Genomic DNA, 19773 nt, shown 5'->3' on the forward strand with positions numbered 1-19773 from the left:
GCGCAGGTTTAACGATTTACAAGTCAAGCGAAGAAGCCACTGGCAAAATAAAGTCAAACGGCTGCTGAACTGCGTTGTTGAATTTTTTTCCACAAATCGTGGGCTTGAAAAGTTTTTAATTGTTGGATATTAATTGTGAAGTTTTAGATACGCAAAAGTAAGACAATTTTACATTCAAATAAATAAGATCTAAGCTCGAAATTGTTAAAGAGAAATCCCTCAGAATTACCGAGAAGCTGCTACAAAGTAATTGCTTACATGAAGCTTTGAAGCTGCAACAAACAATAGATACAAAAACTAAAAGTGATACTAATAGTGCTAGTTTCGTCAAAGAACCTAGGGGATTGTTTAGATAAACGATATAGGAAAGAATATTCTTCTGAGACATATAAACTTGGCTTCTGAAGGTGGAAAACCTAGCGAACTTCGTGTGCGTGTGTGCGGGGGCTGTGATGATTCATTCGACCCCAGACGAGCACCCAGGGCTCGTGTGTGTTTGTGACTCTCCGCTCTCTTCCTAGAAACTGTATGTCTGTGAGTGTGTGTGTCCTCAAGTAATGCAAATAACAACAAAAGCAAACCGTCAGCATAACCTGAGCAGAACACGGGCACCAGCTGCCCACGAAAAAAGCCTCTAGCATACATTTGTGCGCAAAATCGATGTACAAAATTTTTCACGTGCCACAGAAAGTTGCAAACATTGAAAGACAGTTACCAAAAGTTTCCCTCCTTACTTACAAATTGTGACTAATTGTTATTCCACACAGCTACGAGGAACATCGAGTGGAAACGTGCTGAGAGCGGCGAAGCCAAATCCATTAAAAATGGCTGAAGAGTATATACCAGATGTCAGCGTCATGGACACAAGTAAGTAACATATTGCAGCGGCAAATGCGACCTTTGTGGTTGATCTGTCCAATTTGCTCATTAGCAAGTTGTTCAAAGTGATGCGGAGAACTTTTTCCGAAACTTTTTCGAAGGCAATGAATAATTAATTCGGGTCTTTATGCCTGTACAAGAGGTACATCATTCGTGTGCGTCGGTTTTAATCGGGGTTTCTTTTGCCATTTTTTATATGTAGGAAAATGTTATGAAGCCTTCTTTGTGTGGGATGTAATAAAGGAGTAGTGAAAGTCAGGGTTCTGGTGGATTAATATTAACAACAAAGCAAGTTTACAAACAACACACAGCTGTTAAAAGAGAGTCTCTCTTTCCTTTTTCGCCATATTGGGTGACTAATCGCATGTAATGTTTCACAATGAGGAGAGAGTGTGGTCTAAAGTTGTTCAATTTATAGCTTTTTTACATTAGTTTAAGATTACAAAATACCAAATTGCTTTCGTAAAACCCATTGCTATGCTAAATTACCTAGATCTTTCCAAGATTCAAAGCAAATATATTTAAAAACTTATAAAATTTTAAGTAATTTTTAATAACTAATTTACAGTTTTATTGGGGGAAGTTAGATAAGTATCGATTTAGATAACATTTTTTAAGATTAGTGGATTAGTGGATTAAGTACCTTAAAAAATATATTTTTGTTACTATTGATTTTATTTTATTTAATTTATTGTTAATTTTATTGATAGTAATAATTTTTTCTTTTTTTGTACGTTTGAAATATTTATTATACCCGTTACTCGTAGAGTAAAAGGGTATACTAGATTCGTGCAAAAGTATGTAACAGCTAGAAGGAAGCGTTTCCGACCCCATAAAGTATATATATTCTTGAGCAGGGTCACTAGCCGAGTCGATCTAGCCATGTCCGTCTGTCCGTCTGTCCGTCTGTCCGTCTGTCTGTCCGTCTGTCTGTCTGTATGAACGCTGAGATCTCAGAAACTACAAAAGCTAGAAGGTTGAGATTTCCCCCACATATTCTTTGGTTTCCTACGCAGCGCAAGTTTATTTTAGCCGAGCGCCACGCCCCCTCTAACGCCCACAATCGCCCACTAACGATTTTAAAATGGGTCCTGCGCCCACATCTTTAAAGATTTCCGAAAAGTATAAATGCAATTTTGTTGTGTATATTTATACCTATCGAAATGTAGAAGACATTTTTCAAATCGGACCATTCATTAAAAAGTTATACGCAATCAAAAATTATATATCTATCTCCCTCGCACTCCCTTTAGCTGAGTTACGATTATTAGTCGGGACACCAACCCGACACAGCGTTCGCACTCCCTTTAGCTGAGTGACGGGTATTAGATAGTCGGGACAACAACCCGACTATAGCGTTCTCTCTTGTTTTTTATTTAAGACATTTATTAGGAAGCTAACAATTGTAATAATCTTAAAAATACTTATTTCCAGTTGTGCCCGCTATCCTGGGACTGACCGCGGCTGCTGTCCTCTCGTCGGTGGCTTGCATCTGCGCTCGGCAGATGCGCCTCCGGAACAAGAAGCAGAGCCAGCACGACGCCTCGTTCCCCTTCCAGCCGACCCGGCGACCGACCGCCGTTCGATCGCCAAGCGGCCAGCCGCCGCACTACTTGAAGAAGTCGCCCTCGCCGACGGGCGGCAAGCAGATGGGTCTTCTGTCGCCGATGCAGGATCAGTCCACCTCCCCGATCGCCCAGCCGAATGTGAAGTACAGCGAGGAGGACGAGGGACCGCCCCAGCACCCGGAGCAGCATAATGGCAACCAACTGACCGTGGTGGACGGCAACGGTGGTGGGTTAAAGCACTCGCTCAACAACAGCCTCCACCACTCGCCGGTGGAAACGATCGCCAATGGAAGTGTGACTATTACCCTGGACGATCAGGCGCTGACCAACGGAAAGGAGCTGACCGTGACCGACCAGTATGGAAAGCTGGGCACCATCTACTTCAAGCTGCGCTACTTGGCCGAAAGGAACGCCCTGATGGTCTCCATCATCCGTTGCCGCGGACTGCCTTGCAAGGGAGGATCGGGCGGCACCGGCGACATCCCCACCGGCATGAACGGACGCACTCAGGCGGCCACCGATCCGTATGTCAAGCTGCAACTGCTGCCCGACAAGCAGCACAAGGTCAAGACCCGTGTGGTGCGCAACACCCGGAACCCGGTTTACGACGAGGACTTCACCTTCTACGGCCTCAACATGAACGACCTGCAGAACATGTCGCTGCACTTTGTCATCCTCAGCTTCGATCGGTACTCGCGCGACGATGTTATTGGCGAGGTGGTTTGCCCGTTGACCTCCATCGAGATCGGTGACATTTCCAAGGAAGCTTTGTCCATCAGCAAGGAAATTCAGCCACGCAGCCTGAAGATTCGAGCCCAGGGTCGCGGTGAACTGCTTATCTCACTCTGTTGGCAACCAGCTGCCGGTCGTCTCACCGTAGTCCTCCTGAAGGCCCGAAATTTGCCCCGCATGGATGTCACCGGGCTGGCAGATCCTTATGTCAAGATCTATCTACTTTATAATGGACAACGCATCGCCAAGAAGAAGACGCACGTGAAGAAGCGCACTCTAAGCCCTGTTTTCAACGAGAGCTTCGCCTTCGATATTCCCGCCGCTGAGGTGAGTAACCTATTAATGAGAAATTGCATCCAAATTAACATAGATTAAGTATTCCCTATTAACATAAATTGTCTATAAAAAAACTTTATCAACTACTGAACATGCCCCACTGCGGCACTTTACCATAGAACATAAAAAAGGAACCGTTCGTGCTAACGAAGAATGTGTCTCTTTAGGTTTATATACAAAAAATCGACTTCTGAAAACTCGAAATATTTAAGATGGTTTTAAAAATAATTTCAAAAACTCGTAACTCGTCTTTAGAAAGCTTTTAAGTTTTTTTTTTTTTAATTTTAAAACAATTTTAATACAACAAAAATGTATAAAATAAAAGACTATTGTGCCAATATGGATAAAAATTCGAAAACCAATCCCCCATTGCATGATAACTTTTGTGTTCAGATATAAGAAAAGTATCATGTAGGGGACAGGTCTGTAGGTTGAGACAGTCTGTAAGTTGAGACACTCAATTTTCTCAAAACTTTTCCACTAAAAAAATTTTTTTTATTTTTTTTTTGTAGACCTTTTTAGTGAAAAAACTTTTGGGGAAAACATTATAAGCCAGGCTCTAGCCAGATTTAAGCTGTGAGAGTCGTGTACCATTTTGCACCAAAAAAGTTTTTGTGTACTTTTTTCAAAATTCCATTTAAAATTAATAACGTCCTTAAATTAACTTGGTAAGAGATTTAAAACATTAGTATATTAACTGTTAACTAATTAAAAAAAGAATCAGCTTAATGTGACAGTCAGAACAAAAGTTATTAATTTTTTTCCGAAACATCCCATTTTGTGTAAGCTGAGACACTTTGAGCGTGTAAGTTGAGACACCCGTTTTTCATACAAAAAGGCCTGAGGCCAACAGAGGTCGCTTTCTGCATAGTACATTTCTTTGATATTAGGGGAAAAGTGAATGTTCAAAGAGCCTTTTGATTTTGATTGTAATTTGGTCTAAGTTCTTAAAAAATGGATGGGAAATGATTTAGGACGAGCTAAAATTGATTAAATTAACATAAATAAATAGTTCCTTACAGTTTGGAGTATTTTTTGTGTGAGTATTATTGACTTTAAAAAGTGTCTCAACCTACAGACCTCTTTTTCAAATTGTCATTTTTTGGCACTTTTCAAAAAAAATTATTTTTTAGTTTTCCCAAGAAAAAAAAAAAATTTTTTTTGCTTTATTTTACAGCTAAAAGACTAAGCTTTTGATCGGTATCTAACGCGTGAAGTTTCAAAAGCGAATGTCCAAATGGGAGACTAAAAACAAAAGGTGTCTCAACCTACAGACCTCTCCCCTACTTAAACAAACTAAATAAATAACCCAACATGGCAGTTCAATCAAATTAAATATAAAAAAATAATAGTTACAAATATTTACCGAAACGTTTGGCTTATTTAAGTGACTTATGTATAAGTACCAATTAAAATATGAAAATAGCAAAGAACATTTTCATTTTCAATTGCAGGGCACTGGCGCCAGTCTCGAGGGTGTGTCTTTGGAGCTGATGCTGCTCGACTGGGATCGCGTGACCAAGAATGAGGTAAGTTGAATTGGATGACCTAATGCTAATAACCCGATAATTATACGCTTGACATTCTCACAGGTTATCGGTCGGTTGGAGCTGGGCGGACCAAATTCGAGCAGCACCGCTTTGAACCACTGGAACGAGGTGTGCAACTCGCCCCGCAGACAGATCGCCGAGTGGCATAAGCTGAATGAGTAGGGGAGGGGAAGTTACCACCTGGGCGCAGGCGCCCCTTTATAAGGAGGAGTAGAAAAGAAGCAGGAATCGGCAAATAAAAACGGGAGTCATGCGGTTCATCAGTATGAGCTCGATGCCACTTTGAAAATCTCTTTCGTTTAGAATATTATTTAATATGTTTAATATCAATTTTCTAAATTTGTTTATATTAAATCTAATTTCTGGGAGATCACTTTCGATTTTTATGTTTTGTTGTTTTTAAATTTGGAGCAAAATTTAAGCGAGATAAACGGCGACTTACGCTAGAAGCAGGAAAGAAATATTTACCAAAAACCATTAACTAAATTAAATGTATTAGAAAATGTTTAGGACCTTAAAAATGCATGTAAGTGTAAGATAATTCAGAAACATCTTAATATAAACTTGAAGATGTTGTGGAAATGTAACGGAGAAGAAAAAATATAACCACATATTTTAATCGACACCATTTTGGTTGCTGTATAAACTTTACTTCTACGCTTTATGTATCCTACACCCAAATATGATTTTCATATCAAACAATTAAATTCCCATTTAATGTGCCCACCATGAGAAAAACTGAAGCTGATTTCCAAAAGAGATAAATTATTAACCATGCATATGTATAAAATATTTATGATGATACCTAACTCATAAGCATAATGTCACTGTACAATTTGATTTGTATTGTTTAGAAAAGTTTTATTTAATTGTAAAGTATTAAAATATACCATGGATTCAATGGATACCAAACACCAAAGCTACACACTCCGAAAGCTCTTGAAGTGTGTCCTGATGGAAGCGAAGAAAAATGCTTACTGCTTAACACTTTATACGTACTCTTAAAAATAAAAATAACTAAAACTACAAATAAAACTAAACCAAATTGAATCTAGAAAGAACACGCAGCAGAATGCTTAGCACCAAGAAGCTACAAAACCACACACAAATCGATCGAAAAAGTCAGAAAAAAGTTGATTCGGAGAGGAAACCAAACACAATACAATAATGTAAGCAGCATAGTACATGTAGGAATCAATTACCAATAACATACTCTAGAGTATAACCACTCACGAATAGCTCAAACAGAACGCAATAAGCACTCCAGGTGTATCTAGCGGCACTACTTATAAACGGAATGGATAATGGAACCCCAAAGAAAGCATAGCTTAAAGACGACACCGAGTCATTATCCACTTACTGATACTGAGTGTACTGAATACAATTATGAACTATAACAGATCTATATAGACATCAGCCCGCTTCTACGTATATTTTGTAAAATGAATGTTAGAGCATTAAATTTCATTCAATAACTACATACATTCAACCATAAGGATATATACAAACATACATAGCGATTCGAAAGAATGGTAAATAAAACTTCAATTCGTGTCCAATCAAAACTTCAATTCGTCTAATGGGAAAACAATAATTACCAATACATATGCGATGAGTTTTTGCAAAGGAACCCAAAATATATGAGATGTGTATAATTCTACATTATATGTAATAGTAACTGTAAGCTACATCAAATGGTTAATTTCAGTAATAAAACGTATTATATAAAAACAATATGTGTGCGTATTTTTAATTAATTTTTTTAACTTTTAACCATCTGTCTCACTGTGGCTTCAATCTCGTTTTTGGGTATTTCTATATTGTCTAGGTAATGATGTCGAGCTTTTCATTTAAGATTGAATGAATTTTCTGAATAGGTCAATAATTTTTAGGCTTAACTTTTATATTTTTATTAACATCAAAATATGTGTTTTAATTAAATAATTTATTATTATACAACCCTAGTCAAAAGTAATTTCACAAATTTGAATGTTAACTGTACTCATATTTTGAACTTATAATTTAAACATTTTGGCACCTATGGAAAGAGCACTTCAATTAAAAAATTAGACAACAAATCAAAAAAAATACAAGGAAAAATATTTTGAAAATTTTTTAAGCAGCTATTATTAATTTTGATTGGGGAACAACTTTGCATCAAGCCTCAGGGAAAAAGTTGAAAATTTGACTTTCACAAAATTTGCTCACTTTTCAAAATGGTCTTGATGGATTAAGAACAAGAAAATAAACGGAATTGAAGTGCTTTTTCTATAGGTGCCAAAAGTTTATATTACAAGTTCAAAATATAATAACAGTTAACATTAAAATTTGTGAAAATACTTCTGACCACCCCTGTATAATGTTAAAAATCAAGTTGTCGACTGTTTTAAAAAACACAAATTATGTTGCACTTATTTATACCCAAGCAGAGGGTATTATAAATTCAGTCATATATTCGTATATTCTTGATCACCACCAAAAGCCGAGTCCATCTAGCCATGTCCGTTTCTATGCGAACTAGTCTCTAGTCGCGAAGAAACTTTCCCAAAAGTTTTCTTTCTATTGCAGGTAGTACAAATGTCGTAAGGAGCTGGATCGGAACACTATATCTTATGGCTCCCATAGGATAATCAAAAGAGAAAAGAAAAAACATTGTAATTTTGTAGAAAGTATGCGTTTTTTGATTTTTGACAATAATTCATCTGGAATCCTTGGTATTATTTTACCTGCAAGGGAATATAAACTTCGGCAGGCCGAAGTTAACTTCCTTTGTTGTTGTATTGTTTATTAACAGTTTGCTAGATACATATTCTGACGCGTCAGACAAAAAGTAAAAATGGCTAAATAAGGCTATACATGGATTTAAAAATGTTCATCTCATTTAGATGCCTCTATGGCACCAGTATGAGTCAAAATGCGTTGTGCAACCACATTCCCGTTTGCGTGGCCAAAAACATACCCCTTTTTTTGACTGAGGATCGGAAACTCTCCTGGAAGGTAAGGCACCCATCCAACTTACAGAGGAATGCCCATGTGTCCGGCCAGACCGTTGTTCATCTAAGCTGCCATAACGAACAAATTTTGATCGGAGTTAGTGCACCCTGGATGGTTTCACGATGGACTGCGATGGGCACGGTCAGTTGCTTCTCCGGCTATGAGCAACCACGGGAAGTGGGTGTTCTCTAAAAAGCTAGCAAGTTGCGAGGCCAAAATCGGTGAGTGGCAGCTGAAAGAGAGAACCGCAGTTGAGATAGCCTGCAAGGCCACCAGCTTATCGCCTTATATCCTAATTCACAACGGAGCGATGTTTCCGGGAGGTAGCCATTAGGAGTGTAGCCTCCACGGAGCCCGTGCTCTACACTGTGGCCGAAGATGAATGGAACTGCGTGACCTTTTCGCCCGACGAACTCCAGTCCTACAAGCTGCACAATGTGTCCTATATACACTAAGTGAGGTAATTCGTTTAGATTATCTCAAATAGTCGAAGTAAGTCATTTAGGTTAAATTTTCGTTAAAAGTTTCAACTTGAAACAAATTTTTGAATAATTCTTGAAACTTTAAAATTCAGCAGAAAAAAAGCGTTAATGTTTAAACTAAATAATAGTAATAAATAATAATTGTTATAATTGTTGAAAAACTTGATTAAAATAGCTATCAAATTTATTGTCGGAAATTTCGTGGGTCAAATATGCAAAAATTTGTAAGCATGGGAAATTGTTCATAAATAAATACAATTTCTTTGCAGTGTTTTGAATAGGCAGTACTTAGGTTTCTTAGCCCCAGTTCGTTTGCTACAGCCTCTGGAGATTGACTTGCAGTTGAGACCCGCTTGCCTAATAAAAGAAGTCATTTACCACTGGGTTATCGCTGGTGATTTCATTGGTATAAGGATACAAGGAAACTAGGACGATACGAACCAAGAGAAGAAATTAGCGACGCCAGTGCGTTTATGCAGGCCATCCAAAATGATATTTCCGACACACAGGCGAAGGGGAACATTTAATTCACTTTATTACTGGTTGAGTTCGTGGTTAATCGGAAATCAATTTACATCAACTGAGGAACACACATCTACTATTGACAATTATATAAGTATGTTTGCATATTCAGCTGGATATCCGCGGGTATCCACGCCGTTCAGCGATCGAAGTCCAATCGGGAACTATTCTTGGTATTCGCATATCTTAGCCATTGAAATCGTACTGTATTCTCCTGTAATCGTTAGACGGTAAAACAAATAATCATTTAGCTCAGCTATCTGAATACCCCAAATGTTTCTATTTAATGCGTGTGGTGTGTGTGGTTCAGAGTTCATTTTGCTATTCACTTAACTGTAGGATTTTTGTTTTGTGTTCCATTTTCGGGTTTGTCTTTACATTGAGATTGCATTCTGGAGTTAAACACTAGCTATGGGTTAGTTTAAATTTACTTTAGATTAAGATTAAAATTAAAATTATTTTATTTAATAATACATTACATTTGATGTTGTCATACTCGTAATTACGTTTAGGTTTAGTATCTGCCATTTAGTACGAAATTTTATAGGACACATTCAGTTTGCTTAGTAACTGCGGTAAAAACGCTCTTTAAAATGTTTGATTTTTCTTTATTTCCTCTTCTTGTTCGTTAATTTTGATCACTTCAGTCTTTCCAAAAAGTAATACAACATCTCTGTTCGGTTTTATTTTCCTTTTCCTGCTTCTGTTTTCGCAACTGCCAACATATACTTAGAAAAGATTCTTTCAAAATAGTTGTCATCTATCGCATAGTTTCGTCTATAGTAGTAAACACATTTGATTTCATGAATTTTTTTGCTTTTTGTGTTTTGTTTCTCGAGAAGATTTTCTCAGAAATGTCTGTATTTAATACGATACACCTAAACAAATATATATGAAGATTTGTATTTAAATGTAATTACGTTTGCCGGTAAGTTCCTTTAGGTTCATGTATATCTATGTACATATATCGGCTTAGTTTGCAGCTTCTGACTTCTGCCCTTGATTCAAGACTGCGAGATCCGTTTGTGCATCAATAATAACTTACTTTTCAATTATATTTACAGGCGGCAATAGACGAGGTCTGGGAAAACCAATAACTCGATAGGAAAACTTTCGCTGGACAGAATTTGTATGCTCGTAGAACGCAGGATTTACATTGATTGCTCGCCAGTTAATCGCGATTTGGTGCTCGTTTTCCAAGCCATTGTGTAAACATAGGTATGGACGGTGTTGGTCAAATTAGAGTACGTATCGTTGGCCATTTACAGTTTGCTTATCGGGTGCACGAGAACACCCTTAACTTAACCGAAATAAGATCTAGAAAAATTACAAAATGTCCGATACGAGCTACGACTAACTACAAATTAATACTGTACAGGAATGCACGCCTCGTCTCTGCTTGGAGAAATAATGTATAAACTACCAACTTAGAAGTAGGCCCCTAGCTATCCCTTGTCCTTCCCAGGACCCACGCTCACGCCCAGCAGATGCTCCCCCGCCATCAGACCCGCCGGCTGGTGGGCGTAGTTCCGGATCTGGTGCAGCGAGATCAGCTGGTTGGGGAACGCGTTGGCGTTGTTCTGGTTCACGTTCTTGTTCGGAAAGCTGATGGCATCGTAGAGATAGGGTCGCTGGGCCATCGGGTGGTGGCTCAGCGAGTTCAAGTGCGGCGGCATCGAGTTAATCGGCGTGAAGGCCGAGTTGCTGGTGGTTTTCGTGATGGATGCGGCGTCATAGGGCCCCACGGCACTTGGGGTCGAAACTGTTGGGGAAATAAAATAAAAAGGAAAATAGTCAGAAAAAAGTTAGACTGACTGATGTTTTATATAAAATTTTCATTGAAAATGTTCCTAATCTTAGTCTTATTAAAAGATTAGTAGCAATCTCATTTTGTACAAAAATATCTCTTAACGAGGAAAGGAGGTCGGGACGATCGCATGGGCCATTAAAAGGGCCTCACATTTTGTAACTGTGCACTTAATAGCGTAAATTGTATTCCCTTTAATTGTAAAAAAAGTGTACATAAATATTGAATATGTCTCTCTACACCTTATAAAAGTAGTTTTTCGAAGTCATATCCCACAATTCGTCTTAACTTTTATCTGGTCAATATTCTTAGCACTTTTGAATCAAATAACAATCCTGGGGATGGCATTTCAAATGTTCCAATCGTGAAATGTGGAAAGTTTATTAAGGTTTTGAAGAACAAATTTTTGCATTTTGACAGGAAGTATCGCCCAAAATCAAATATTTTTGGAATAAAACAGTCTGGTTCCAAAAGGGCAATTCTTTAAAAAATGATTTTTGAGGTCTGTTTCGTGCACGTAATACACTGAACAGGATTCTTATTTTATTCAAAAGTGTTAAGAATATTGACCAGACAAAGGTTAAGACAAATTGGGGGATATGACTTCGAAAAAAAACTTTTTTTAAGGTATAGAGTGAAATATTCAATATTTATGTATGGGCCGAAGATTAGAAGGATCAAAGATCCAGCCTAAAGCTGGATTATTCTCAAAATCGAATCTTTTAGTTTATATTTAACCAGAAAAAAAATTTCGGTTAAGTTTGATAATTGGAACCGGAAAAAATCAATTGTGTCGTATAATTATGAAACACCTTAAAATTAAGATTTTGTTATAAGTTATGCCACGGAGGCAAATATTATATTGTTTTCACATGAAATTCTTTGTTTTGTTATAACGATTAAATACAAACACAATCACCTTAATACGACTTTAAGTAAAAAAAATATTTAAGAAATTTATAGTGTCGTATAATTTTGAAACACACCTTAGCTCTATCGGTATAGTGATCACTTACCTATATCTTCCCTCACGGGATCGGGCATGCGATGATGGGGCTGCAACTCCGGTCCGTGTCCGTTGCTCTGGGCTCCGTTGGGCGCCGTCGGCTGAGCGTAATGGGCCTCCATACTGTGCTGCGGGGGCGGTTGCTGCTGTGGATGGTGGTGTTGCTGCTGCTGCTGTTGCTGCTGCTGCTGGGGCGGGACATGTTGCTGCGGCGGGACTCCGTGCTGCGGATGGTGGTGGTGGGCCTGCTGCTGTTGCTGCTGCTGTTGTTGTTGCTGCTGCTGTTGCTGCTGCTGGTGCATCACCTCCATGGCATTGGCGGCAGCGGCAGAATCCGGACTTACCTTCGGCCAGTAGCCGTTGTCGCTGGTCGCAATCGAGACGGGGGGCAGGCCCAGGTTGTTGCGCTGATGCTGGGCGGGATTGGGGGGTGGGGGAGGTCCGTTGGCGGGGTTGCCCGCTCCACCGTTGGCAGCAGCAGCGGCTGCCGCTGCAATGGCCGCCGCACTGCCCGGCGCAATCGGCGGCCGCTTGTCCGTCCGCTCCGCGTGCTTCTGCATGTGCTTGGTCAGGTAGGTCTCCTGGGTATAGGACTTGCCGCAGTACTGGCAGATGTGCGTCTTCAGGTGCTTCGACTCCTTGTGCTTGGGGATGTGCTCCAGCAGCGAGGGCTCGTCCGAGAAGCACTTGTAGCAGGAGTTGCACTTGAACGGCTTGTCCGTCTGGTGGCACCGCGAGTGCGACTGCAGGTTGGAAAGCTGCGAGAAGGCCTTCTGGCAGCCGGGATGCCGGCACTTGTACGGCTTGTCGCCCGTGTGCGTCCGGATGTGCTGCTGCAGGTGCGAGAGCTGCGTGAACTTCCGCTGGCAGATCTCGCAGCGGTACGGCTTGATGCCCAGGTGGATCCGCGTGTGTTGCGACAGATACGATGAGTTGGCGAAGGCCTTCGAGCACTGGGTGCACTTATACGGCTTCGCCTCCCGCATGTGGATCTGGGTGTGCAGCTGCAGATCTGCCTTCGAGCTGAAGATCTGAGGATGGGAAATCGCATATTTAGCACTGGAGTTAAGAATGATTTCGCTGCTGACTTGCTGTTGGTGGAACTGGGTTTTCATCGCTATTTATTTTAAAAAGTGATCAGAGATAAACATTTCGAATTTTTTCTTTATAGCGATGGCTCTCTACGTTTCTGTCGACTATCTTATACAAAATCGTGACCATCGATGCCTCACCATTGATATTCATCTCATTTATGAACCTTTATGAACCTTTACACAAACAAGAGAGAACGCTTTGGTCGAATGTACCGACTATAAAATTTCCGTTACTCACTTTAAAGGGGGTGCAACAAATTTTAATTGCTCATAAATTTAATGAATGGTTCGATTTGAACAATTGATGGAAATTGATAATCATCTGATTATAATAAAAAAAAACAAGAAAGGAAGCTACCTTCGGCCAGCCGAAGCTTATATACCCTTGTAGATAAAAGAATGCTCACTCGGTGCAGTTCCAGGGATTCCAGATTCAGCGTTTCTATTTATTTAAATTTTGTTTTTAAGTAGTTAAGAATCAAAACGCCTACTTCCTACAAAGTTACAATGAATTTTCTTATATTTGTTTGAATATTCCTATGGGAGCCTTAAGATATAGTGGTCCGATCCGGCTCTCTCCGACATATGTACTACCTGCAATAGAAAGCAGACTTTCGGGAAAGTTTCATCGCGATAGCTTTAAAACTGAGAGACTAGTTCGCATAGAAACGGACAGACGGACAGACAGACAGACGGACAGACGGACATGGCTAGATAGACTCGGCTATTGGTGCTGATGAAAAATATATATACTTTATGTGGTCGGAAACGTCTCCTTCACTGCGTTGCAAACATCTGAGTGAAATTATAATACCCTCTACAAGGGTATAAAAATTCAGTAACACTTTTACAAAATCGTTTAAAATGTTTTTCTGTTTTGCTTGAGATACTTGATACTTGAGATAAAATAATACAGATGGATTTAAATAATGAGCTCAATAAATCATTCACTTTTCGGTTTCTATACTTGCAGCTTTCAAATAAAGAGTTAAATGTATCGCAAAATCTGTAAAATTTCATTTTCATTTCATATAGCCTTTTTTATACCCTTGTAGAGGGTATTATAAGTTCAGTCAGATGTTTGCAACGCAGTGAACTTATATAACAAAGCTGTATTAATTCAGCTGACTGCTAAAAAAATATATTGCATTTTTATAATATCTGGTAGATATTATCTCATTGCTGAGAAAAATAAAGGAAATCTAAATATGTGGTTTTAAAGGCAATTTTGGCTTTATGGCGGCCAAAGAATTTACAATAAATGATCGTAACGACGATTTCCTTAGATTCACAAAAAAATAGATGTTACACATTCATATTAAGGTGCATTATTAAGAAATCGTCTTCAATCGATTATATTTACAATAAAAAAACTCAGCTCCTTCGATTTTAAACCCTTAAACTTGTATTATTTTTCCACATTGTATTTTTGTATGGCAAAACAAGCAACTTTGAAAATACAATTAAAGCCACATTATTTCTATATGTAAATTCCGTTCATGAAAGTGAAAAAAACCTGGATCCGTCACTGATTTTAATGGTTTCTTTTTTCGATTAAGTCTATTCGTAACAAGTAGTAGAGCGTTAATCTGTGTAAATCGAAAATAGCTACATTTAAATTTCTATAGTTATAAGCACAGAAAGCCTAATTAAGATATGTTGCAATTCGCAAATTTAGATTGTTTTTATACCCCTGCATTATTATATTTTTATACCCGTTACTCGTAGAGTAAAAGGGTATATTAGATTCGTGCAAAAGTATGTAACAGGTAGAAGGAAGCGTTTCGGACCCTATAAACTATATATATTCTTGATCGGGATCACTAGCCGAGTCGATCTAGCCATGTCCGTCTGTCCGTCTGTCTGTCCGTCTGTCTGTCTGTCTGTCTGTCTGTCTGTCTGTCTGTATGAACGCTGAGATCTCGGAAACTATAAAAGCTAGAAGATTGACATTTTGCATGCAGATTCTAGGAGTTCCTACGCAGCGCAAGTTTGTTTCAAAAGGGTGCCACGCCCCCTCTAACGCCCACAATCGCTTATATACGATTTTAAAAATTTCAATATTTTGGAAAAGTAAAAATGAAGTTTTATTGTGTTTATCAATACCTATCGAAATGTAGAAGAAATTTTTTAAATCGGACCATTCGTTAAAAAGTTACGAAGGATCAAAGTTTTTCTCCATCTCTTTCGCACTCCCTTTAGCTGAGTAACGGGTATCTGATAGTCGGGGCACCCGACTATAGCGTTCTCTCTTGTTTTTTTTAATCTGAAGCTTGCAATTATATTTTTTTTAAACAGTCGACTAAAGGATCCGGCACAAATCTTAAAATAATACGAAAATCGCCTAAGTTTAATTTATATAAAAATGTAATATTTATAAATTTAAAAATAATTGTTTATTTTTAAAAATTAAATCGAGCGATAAAAAAGTTAGCTTTCTTTCGAGTAGACATAATTTCACTGGAAAGATATTTATTTTGGCCCTTAAAGGTAAACCAAAGCCTTAACCCAAAATTGTTGAAAAACTTTGTTTAAAGTCCCCCATCACCTTGGTATCCTTCACGTCCAACTGGGTCATGTGATGCGGCGAACTGGTGGAGGATGAGATGCCGTTCCCCGATCCTGCTGCCGGGGTCACGCCACCCACACCACCCGTCCCGGTGGAGGAATTCTGGGGATTTCTTTCGTTCAGCGTCGCATTCTGCATCCGAATACCGCCGTTGTCCACGCTGTTGCTGGTCACAATGATGTGCTGGTTGGGATTGGGATAGATGCGCGACTTGCGGCCCCTGGTGGAGCCAGTGGGGGCGGTTCCCGAGGCGGTGCTGCTCCCACTACTACTGCTGACCACCGCGTCGTTCACGTGCTTCTGGCTGCTGGCCACCGATCCACTGACCGCCGAGGAAGCCACACTGCTCTCCAGATTGGTAATGCTCGGCTTGGGCTCCGGCACCAGTTGATACTGATGTTGCTGCTGCTGCTGATGTTGCTGCTGTTGCTGTTGCTGCTGCTGCGGTGGCTGGGATTGCTGATGGGGCTGCTGACTGTAGCTAAGGACCGAGTTCCTCAGATCGGCCGTGTTGGAGAAAACACTGAGTGGACCCAGGGCCACACGTTCGTTGAGGCTGTTCCGCAGGTGATCGATGGACCGATGCACGGCATGGGAATAGTCACCGCCAGCGGGCGGAATCTCCCCGATTAGCGGCGAGTTGTGGTGGTAGTCGAGGCCACCGCCTATCGGCCGATACTCGATCAGTCGGCCCTCCATTTGGCTGCTTATTAAATCTATTTTGGTTTAATTTTATTTCACTGGTCCAAACACAATTTTACTCCGACGAGGATTTGCAGGTATCTTTAGGTTTTTCACTTTCACTTTGTTACAATTCAGTTTATTTCTACTGTTTCGAAGAAGAATTATATTTGGTGATTCCTTTAGCTCCTTAATTTATATACAAAATTAGTGAGAAAAACAACGCGAAGAATCCTTGGCCCCGTGAATTTTGAACTTAGATTTGGGATTGTGTCGAACTTATGAAGGTAGGTTTTATTAATATTACTTCATCGATTTAAATTGGCCCAAAATGTAAGTCAGGATATGCAAGTAACAATAATATTTAAAAGTTGAATACTAAAATAAATATTAACCTATTTCCAACACATGTATTTAACACTCAATCTTTTGGCCAGAGAATAATCCTGTGATTTCTCACAATTTACCTTGGAATGAATGCGAATGCAACAATTGGCGAAATAGAATAAATTTGTTGAAGCTGTGTTAGCGCTTTGTTGACATTCTGCCACAACTGCCAAAGCCAATATTAAATAAGGGGGAAATAACAGAAACGATGCTCCACTAAAAACCTGCGAGACGAGACCGCAAAAACGCTTTGGTCTCGACTGGGTGCACCGCCGAGCCGGAAAAGCGCCTTTTTGTCTTTGCTTTTGTTGTCCTAAACCTAACGCCATTTTTTTCCACAGCTTACTTTTTATTTTGCATTTTCAATTGCTACGCCTGTTCACATTTTTTTCTTATCCCCCTTAACGTTTTTACGCGACAGAAATATTTTTTCCACACGAATTTTGCTTTTTCGGCTTGTGTTCGACTTTTTGCGTCGCGTTTCCGTTTTTCCATTTTCTATGCATTTCTCTTTTTGGACTGCCTTCGATTAGATTTTTTCTATATATTTGTATAAATGCTTGGCTCTGCTTTTTTTTACCTCCCCCGTTTTGTTGATTTTTTTTGTGGATAGCTAGTCATTCAGGCGCAGACATGCCGCAGACATCCTGTGGAATTTTCCAGGTGAAAGTCCTCAATGGTATTTTTTCTGCTCGACTTTTTATTGAAATGCTCCAATTTGATACCTTCTAGTTCTAAACGCGACAAATTATTCATTCATGAGCTGAACGTTGTTTGTGTTGTTGTCCTGTCAATGTTTCTGTTTTTTCATCTTGCTTTTACTAGTTTGTTTAGATATAAATGGATGAAATGGAGTTTTTGCATTTATACCATTGACCTTGAATGCTATTTTTGTGGGTTAGAATTTTGCCTATTCAAAAGAGAAGGCAAAAATAGATTTGTCAACACTTTGACTGCTGACATGCAAATACAGGCGAATATTTTGCGGCTTCGGTTTAATTATTGCAAGTGTTAATGCATGATTAACAAATTATTTATGAAATTGAAATGTAAGAGCTGAGAGGTTCTCTGAGATTTAATTGACATGACAATGAGCTGTGGAATGCTTGGTGGCAAATATGAAATGCGAAATGAATTTAAATGACTTTTCTGCTTGAAATGGATACCTGTAACATATTACTTTGTAGTTTTTATAATTTATTTTTAATTAAAATGATTTCAGTCTTTTAAAACGATTCACGGTGTGTTGAGGAGGCCGTAACTGCTAACGAAATGATCTATGGTCATTATGAAATACATTTTTCATTTCCACGCACAAGGTATATAAATCTGTGCCCACACCTGCTGCTGCCAGTCAGGTGGTGTGATTTCTTTTTTCTTTTATTGGTTAGCTAAATATTGACTTTTTTGACATAACCGTTTAATTTATATAGAAAGCAGAGCAAACATTCAGCATGGGCGAGTACATAAGGGGATTGCACATAATGTAATGATGGCGCAAAACAAAAAGTGCAAAAAAAGGCATTCCAAACAAAAATGCAAAAAATTAAAACTGGGGAAAATATGATGCTCTGTCTGTGTTTGCATTTACACTGAGCTCGGGTTTGTTTGGGCCGGGGTTTGGGACCTGGGGGGGTTTCCGATTGTGTTAATGCGTAGTTTGGGCTTTTAACTAATTAACATTTAGCGGTTTGGCAATATTCTCGCCCGACTCTCCGGTCGCATTCCCTGGCAGATTTGCGGGGGATGTTATTAATTGAAAAATGTGTAAAAAGTTTTGCGCGCTCTTTTATTATTCATAATTTGCTGTTGTTGCTGTGTTTTTTTATTTAATTCTGATTAATGCATTTTTCACACCGCTCTTTAGGTTTTTGTATTAACTTGTTCAGAATCACAAAAATATTTCCGCTTTTTCCACAGTTTTTTTTTCCGTCAGTTGATGAAAAATGCATTGCGCGATGTTATGCGATACATTTTTTCTTTGTGTTCACCTTTTTTACATGGATAGTTTCTTATGCATTTTAATGATATTTAATTTCACATTTTGCCATAGGAGTTGTTTTGTCTGCCTGTTTGCACTAATCATTAATTAATTTCACATCACTTAAAATATGCAATTAATATTATGTGTGTTGCTCATAATTAAAAATAATGTGTTCATCTTATTAGGAGCGTACGCCCGAGGGTCCGTTGTAAACGATGTTAGCGCCGCGCTAGTCTTTGATTAACTGATCGCTCTGACCAGGATTCTGGCCAAAGCAACCCAGTGAAGGAACAGCTGCTGCCCAAAAGGTCCGATTAACGGCTGGTTATGCGAATAATGCCCAAAATCTCACAGCTCTATTCTGCTCTGGCGGTGGCACAGCGATCTTCTCAGCCTATCAAATTTCGAGGACCCAAAAATCATGCTGGACCAGCTACGAATCAGGTGTTTTGCGGTGCCCAATTAGTTTCAGCTTGATTGGACCAGATCAACTCAAGGCTCGAGTCGGTGAAGTCGAGTATAAAAATATTCGGTCATCGAGCTTTTGATTTTGCGAGGAATCGAGCTGGGAACCTCGTAGAAAGCAGACTTGACAGCCCAGCGGGTCTCATGATTTCAATTACGATTATATTTTCAGAAAGATGACAACTCAGGAAGAATGAAGATTAATAGAATTAAATCTGTTAGCATGGACATGTTGAGTAACAATAAAATAATTTTCCAAATAAAAAATAAAAAATATCTACTGTTGCATTAGTTATATAATTAGGTGCAAATAAATGTTTTTATTTCAATTTACCTAATTTTTTTTTAATGAAACTAATTAAAATTTTTGGCTGCTTCTTTGAATTGATTTTCAAATTGAAATATAGTTAATGTGCGTACGTATTTTAAGGTTTTATTATCTGCTTCAAGTGCGATTTAAGGCATTAAAAAAAAAACCCAAAAATTTTTTTTCGAAAAAAACATTTTGTCATTAAAATTATCACTCATACGTACTGTTGCCTTTGATATAAAATTTATTTTTATCTAGTTAAATATTTGTCTCTTTATTTCGGCCAGTAATTGTAAGAAATCAAGCTACAAAATAAAACTTGGACCACCAATATTTTTGTCAAGAAATTTTTGGCATAACACGTAAGCCATGTCTAAATCTTAAATTGAAGTTATACTCATACATAG

The 19773-nt window shown here is 38.8% G+C and overlaps 3 protein-coding genes across 11 annotated transcripts in view; 2 read left to right on the top strand and 1 right to left on the bottom strand.

Moving 5' to 3' along the window:
- Positions 1 to 25: 25 nt before the first annotated feature.
- Syt4 (Synaptotagmin 4) lies at positions 26 to 6801 on the top strand. Its single transcript, XM_017157705.3, has 5 exons — positions 26 to 157; positions 768 to 867; positions 2314 to 3506; positions 4970 to 5044; positions 5108 to 6801. The coding sequence occupies exons 2-5, from the start codon at positions 825 to 827 to the stop codon at positions 5225 to 5227; spliced, it is 1431 nt and encodes a 476-aa protein (XP_017013194.2). The 5' UTR covers positions 26 to 157; positions 768 to 824; the 3' UTR covers positions 5228 to 6801.
- Positions 6802 to 7969: 1168 nt separating this feature from the next.
- LOC138913308 (uncharacterized) lies at positions 7970 to 8514 on the top strand. Its single transcript, XM_070216562.1, has 2 exons — positions 7970 to 8236; positions 8383 to 8514. The coding sequence occupies exons 1-2, from the start codon at positions 7970 to 7972 to the stop codon at positions 8512 to 8514; spliced, it is 399 nt and encodes a 132-aa protein (XP_070072663.1).
- An 810-nt stretch (positions 8515 to 9324) lies between these two features.
- rn (rotund) overlaps positions 9325 to 19773 on the bottom strand; it is a 45054-nt gene continuing 34605 nt past the window's right edge. For 5 of the 9 annotated variants that reach the window (XM_070217231.1, XM_070217230.1, XM_070217233.1 and 2 more), the window contains 2 exons: positions 11887 to 12907; positions 9325 to 10825 (listed from right to left, as the gene is read on the bottom strand). In XM_070217231.1, the coding sequence (XP_070073332.1) occupies positions 10509 to 10825; positions 11887 to 12907 (1338 nt within the window). In that variant the 3' untranslated portion in view covers positions 9325 to 10508. Of the gene's footprint in view, positions 10826 to 11886; positions 12908 to 15518; positions 16325 to 19773 lie in introns of those variants that run through there. The other 4 variants (XR_011419204.1, XR_011419203.1, XR_011419202.1 and 1 more) reach the window with 4 other exon arrangements.

Source organism: Drosophila takahashii, chromosome 3R, assembly GCF_030179915.1.
Source record: "Drosophila takahashii strain IR98-3 E-12201 chromosome 3R, DtakHiC1v2, whole genome shotgun sequence".
Classification (NCBI taxonomy): Eukaryota; Metazoa; Arthropoda; class Insecta; order Diptera; family Drosophilidae; genus Drosophila; species Drosophila takahashii.